At 46.5% G+C, this 6002-nt stretch overlaps 1 protein-coding gene across 1 annotated transcript in view; it reads left to right on the top strand.

Annotated features, from left to right (window-relative positions):
- The first annotated feature begins 3120 nt into the window (after positions 1 to 3120).
- Positions 3121 to 6002, top strand: part of Rps5 (ribosomal protein S5) — a 5164-nt gene continuing 2282 nt past the window's right edge. Inside the window, exons 1-2 of the mRNA XM_005361089.1 lie at positions 3121 to 3197; positions 3942 to 4050. Of these exons, the coding sequence (XP_005361146.1) occupies positions 3943 to 4050 (108 nt within the window). The 5' untranslated portion in view covers positions 3121 to 3197; position 3942. The remainder of the gene's footprint in view (positions 3198 to 3941; positions 4051 to 6002) is intronic.

Below are 6002 nucleotides of genomic sequence, written 5' to 3'. Positions count from 1 at the left end.
GCCATCTCTCCAGCCCAATGTATAATATTTCTACAAGGGGCTCAGCTCAACTCCCCAAAATGGTGATTTCTTGGCTCTGAGGATGGCCAAGCACAAGCACAATACCTCCTCCTCCCCACCCCCTTTTCAAGGGATGGTGGCGCTACCAATTTCTTACTTGGTGGGCAAAGATTTTGCCTCTTACAAAGGCTGTCATTGGATTTAAGGCCCATCTCAGTAATCCAGACTGATTTCAACATGAGATCCTTCCATACATCCTAGTTCAAAAAGGGTACATCCACAGTCCAACTACAGAACAGGAACAGACCTTTGGGGAGGGGAATGCTATTCCATCTCCCTTGACAGCAAACAATAGCCAGGCCAGAGTGGACAGTGATGATGAGTTTGTCATGAACACAAGGCCAAGTTTGGGACTCAGTAAGCCTGGACTGGTCTCTACCAGGTAGATGGACTTACCCAATACCCACACTTTTCAAACCAGGTGAAAATCAGCTTAGTGATTTAACAAGCACCCATGGTATCATCAGCAAGAGCCAGAAGCCATCATAAGATAGAAAACTGTAGGAAGGCAGGAATGTAGCACTATCCACAGATAGATTAACTACCAAACTGCCCTGATACCTTCCATGAGGGGAGTGTAACAGGCCCCCAGACCTTAGCACAACTGACTCCATGATGGAAAAACCATGTAGGTCATAAAACTCAGCACACAGACAGCACCACCTGCCAAAACAGAAACAAAGACTTAATCCCTCGAAGTCCATAGTTCCTGGAAAGTCTCTAAATGTTCTAACCTTGCTCTTTGGCTTCTGCAGTTCTGCTTCTGGCTAACTGTTCTTGTTAACTGAAGTGTGTCAACCAGGATATAGCTTTTGTGCTTAAAAGCTCACCCTGAGGAAGGCTTCGGGCTACACAGGAATCCCAAACACACAGTGTTTAGTCACCAGCTGGCTAAAAAAACCTTTCTGTTGGCTTAAATCTGTGCCCAAGAACTCTTCTCTAATAGATACCACACAAGAGTTGGGAGGCAGAGGTAGGTGAATCTCTGTGAGTTTGAGCCAACCCAGTCTACAGAGCGAGTTCTAGGACAGCCGAGGCTGCACAGAGAAACCCTGCCTCGAGAAAACATTCACAACCACGAATAACTCCAGTCCAGAGTATCGATCACCATTTCTGGCCTCCTTGGACCCCCATGAACACACAGTTGACTTACATACAAAAAAAAGAAAAGAATTGAATTGAATTGTAGGGATACTTTAATCCCATCTTTTGAGAGGCAGAGATAGGCAGATCTGAGTTCAAGGCCAGTCTGGTCTACACAGCAATTTGCAAGCTAGCCACAGCGACATAATGAGACTTTGTCTCAAAATACTAAACCACTTTGGTTGTTATTTGAAATAGAATCTAGTGTGGCCCAAACTGACCTTAAACTCACTACATGGTAGAGGTTGGCCCTGAACTCTCGGTCCTCCTGCTTCTACTTCCCAAATGTTGGGGTGGCAGGTATGCCCCACCACACCTGGCTTGAGCAATGTGAATTTTACCTGTGCAAATCAATTTCTGAAGTATTTCTCTTAACCTATGGGCCATATTCAGGAGCCCCTCACTTACCCTCTGCCACCTAGTAGGTAATTCTCATGAGGTCTCTAAAAATATCCACTATCAACCACTGTGGTGCAAGGAGAGCTTTCAAAGTAGGGTGACACCCCAATCGCAACCTGCCCATATAGGCTCAGCCTTAAAATGTGCAGCTCATTAGACTGGCTCATTACGTAAGACTCCTAACATTCCCTCATTTCCCTCCCTCCGCACACGTTATGTGTGCACTGAAATCAAGAGAAGGAAACCTTATCCCACCAGACTCCCTAAGAAGGTTCAGGGAGCTATCCGCTCCCACACCTGACCTGTTCACAGAAACCCTTTTAGGAGTAGGTGGGGAAGAAGATAGAGGCCTGTGTGAGGTGGTTAACTTATTTCTGTTTGGTGACTATTTCCCATTCTATCCTTAGGCCAAAAATGCAGACAGAGATCAGCCTAGTTAAAAGAACATACCTGAGCCTGGCAGGGGTGGCGTACGCCTTTAATGCCAGCACCAGGAATGAAAAGGCAGGAGCCTCGCTGTGAGTTCAAGGCCAACCTGGTCTACAGAGTGACTTCCACCAGGACGGCCAAGGGGTACACAGAAAAACCCTGTCTCGCCGGGTGGTGGTGGCACACGCCTTTAATCCCAGCATTCGGGAGGCAGAGGCAGGCGGATCTCCGTGAGCTCGAGGCCAGCCTGGTCTACAAGAGCTAGTTCCAGGACAGGCACCAAAACTACAGAGAAACCCTGTCTCGAAAATAAAAAAATTAAATTAAAAATTAAAAAAAACTTTCTCGAAAAAGCAAAACAACAAAAAATATCCCTGGGGACGGGGAGTGAGTCTACAGGCAGTGAGTCCCCATTATAAGCACCACGTCGTCAGTCGTTGGGTGTCACCCGAGAGATCCCAGGGGCTGACAATCTCAACACCCTCCAGAACTCCCCTCTAGTAACCCTCCCCTGGGTGGGGTCACACAGCTGCTGATTGGCAGCCAAGTGTCGTGTCTGGGATTGGACCTGAGAAAAGAGCCCCCGGACAAGAGAAGTCAGAGTATTAAGACGGAAGTGGTCCATACCGGAAGCCTGGGAATCGCAGAGCACGGCTCGCCCGGAGGGTAAAGGGTGGAGCCGATGCTTGCAAACCCGGATCAGTGGTTACCACCGAACCCGACCCCACTATTTTGGAGAGAACTACTGAGCCGAGCTGGCTGCCTTAGCTAGGAACCCAAGGCCCATGGCGCCTTGGTTTAGCAGCCCGTTTGCTGTGAGCGTGGAATGCCCTTTTTAGATATGGCGGCCTTCGTTTCGCGGACGTTTCTGCGCATGTGCACCGACTCAAAAGCTTAGCAAATATTTCAGACATCCGCCAGAAGACGGTCGTGGCGCTGTTTCTAAAAGTGCACATGCTCTGTGCGGCTCAAAGGGCACGTCTCATCCTAACTCAGGATTGGTCCATGAGCACATTTATTCCTTTGCGCATGCGTCCCTGCCTCTGACCCGGAAGTTTTTGCTTCACTTAAAAGCGCCGGCCCGCTGCGCGCGGCCTCTTCCTGTCTGTGCTAGGACGGCGCGTGGTCCACGCCGAGCGACCGAGAAGTCCGGTCTGCGCCCTCAGGTGAGGCTGCGAGGGGACCGGAGTTCCAAAGAGACGGCCTTGTGTGTTCTGAGGGACATTTGGGGACCCGCAGGCGGGACCCGAGGCTTGGGCCTTTCCGTTTGGACCTCACCTCTTCCCCAATCGGAAAAGTGTCCAGGAAACTCGCGCGGGCCGGGTTACTCCTCGCCTCCAGTTTGTACAGTATTGACTCCGAACTTTTCGAACTTTTAACACTCGGGGCCCTAGGAGAATCACTTGGAGTCTAGAGTTATATAGCAACCCGAAATCTAGTTTCGCGATGATCCTTTTGCTCGGTACATATTTTTTTCTCTATAATAGCCTTTAGCTTCTCCATAAAGTTAGACAAGGATTGAAACACTGGTATTGATTATCCCTCGGGGTTCATACTGTGGTCCTTATTCCTTTATTTTACTGATGGAACTCTGAAAGCATTTCATTTCTGGATAGGTGCCGGTAGGTACCTGCATGGCTTCTTGAGCTATCCAACTGGGTTCCGTGTACCAGCTGTTTAGCTTGGTGACTGTCGGGACTTAGACCTTGGATTCCGCAGTAAAGAGCATGTTCTTCCTACAACTCAGTGGTTTTCCTAGGTTTGGAGAGATGGTCAAAGTTTTCTGGGTCCCATTTTAACTTCTTAGTTTTCTACTAAGTGGCGATTATTCTCACCAGCTGGCGGGAATGTGACTGTTCTAGGACGGCCGAGCAATAAATAACGGTTTCTTGTCATTATCCTGTCCCCAGAATGACTGAGTGGGAGACAGCCACACCTGCCGTGGCAGAGACCCCAGACATCAAGCTCTTCGGGAAATGGAGCACTGATGATGTGCAAATCAACGATATTTCTCTGCAGGTAAAGGAACTCGGTGGTCTTCTTGGCTTTGGGAGCAGATGTGGAGTCTTCAGTTCAGAAAAAGATGTGACACCTAGGTTGAAATCAGTTTATGTTTACAATTAGGTAGAAGAACAATAAGTGAACAGATACATATATGCCTTATTATAACCTGTACCATCAGTTGTTACAATGTGTTGAAATTTTCTTTATTTCTTTTTTTTTTTCTTTTTTATTTCTGAGTCCATTGGCTTTTGAGACAGGGTCTCGGTATGTGGCCCTGGCTGGCTTGGAACTCTTAAAGATCTTCCTGCCTCTTCTCCAAGTGCTGTGACTAAAGGCATATGTCACTACATCTGGCTTGGTATCATTTTGCATTCATACATTCAGTTGGCAGGTATCCTCTGTTGAAAAAACCACTTTTAACCAACTGAACAGTGTTGGCATCTTTGACAAAGTCAGTTGGTAAGCTGGGTGTGGTGGTGCGTGCCTGTATTGCTGCACACAGGCTGCAGAAAGAGGATTTTGAGTACCAGGCCAGTTGGAGCTCCATAGTGAGGTGTCCCCTATTCTCCCCTCCCCCAAAATATCAGTTGGCTTACGGGTGTGTGGGTGCTATTTAGTGCGGTGTTGGTAGAGGTGCTGTTTCTGCCTTTGCACTCATGCCCCCTTTGAGACAGTCTCATTGTTCAGGCTGGCCTGAAAGCCCTCATCTGGTGGAAAGAGCTGGTAATCTCTTCTGCATTCTGCCTGCATGCAGCGATTTAAGGCATATACCACCACACCAAGTTTTACACACTGCTGGAAATTGGACCCAGGGTTTTGTGCGTGCAAGTCAAGCCCTCTACTGACTTCAGGTACATCCTTAGGCCCAGTTGTCCCTTTTGTTAACTTCTAAAGATGCCACAGAATGAGCCTGTGTGGTGGCTCTGCTTGTAAAGACAGTTACTGCTAAGCCTGACAACAAAGGCTTAACCCTTGGAGTCCACAGGCGGAGGAGAGAACTGACAGCTGTAAATTGTCCTCCAGCTTTCACAAACAGCATGGACAAACTAAATAAAGAAACATACACAACAGAACCCAGCGTATTCAGGCTTGTTGGTGGGTCTTTGTGAGTTTGTTTGGGGAGGTCTGCAATCTTATTTTTGCTTTGTTGTTGGGGATTGAACTCCGGGAGTTTTCACATGCTGGGCCAACTACCACCCAACTGTAGTGTGTGTCTACCCAAGAACTGCTTAGGTAAGAGGTGAGGTTGTAAATGTATTTTGATTCACAGGTCACATTGAATCTCGATTATTTTCTTCGTTTTTGAAAGAGAAACACATTCTTTTTTTTTTTTTTTTTTTTTTCCAGACAGGGTTCAGTTTTTTTTTTTTTTTTTTTTTTTTTTTTTTTTGGTTTTTTTTGATTTTTTTTTTTTAAATTAAGCCAAGAGCCAGCAGGATAGATCAGAGCATAAACACTTGCCACCAAGCCTAATGGCATGAGTTTGATTCCCAAAACCTTCATGGTAGAAGGAGAGAAATGACTCCCACAAACTGTCCTTTGACCTCCATAGATATACATACTGTGGCACACCTGTACACACACACACACACACACACACACACACACGAATGAATGAATGAATCAATAAGTAAATGTGAAAAAAATTAACTAAGCAGTTCATGGTGGGATACAAGCACAGGACTCAACATGCAGCAGAAGGAAGAAGTCTAGTCTAAGGCTTGTCAGGGCTATAAACAAGACCAGACCCTGCGTCAAGAAGAAAGTAATAAAGTATTTTATTAAAATGCTTAGAGTGGTTCCTATTTTTCAAACTAGTCCTCTGCTGGTATAAATCTTGGACAAAAGACTTAGAGGTTACATGTGATGACACATACATAATATCCTAGCACATGGGTGGCCAACGCAGGAGGATTTTGAGTTTGAGGGTAACTTGGACTGAACAACAAGATTTTATCTCAGATTTT

Source organism: Microtus ochrogaster, linkage group LG4 (assembly GCF_000317375.1).
Source record: "Microtus ochrogaster isolate Prairie Vole_2 linkage group LG4, MicOch1.0, whole genome shotgun sequence".
NCBI lineage: Eukaryota > Metazoa > Chordata > Mammalia > Rodentia > Cricetidae > Microtus > Microtus ochrogaster.
The sequence above is the reverse complement of the archived record's forward strand: the minus strand, read 5'-3'. Positions and strand labels throughout refer to the sequence as shown.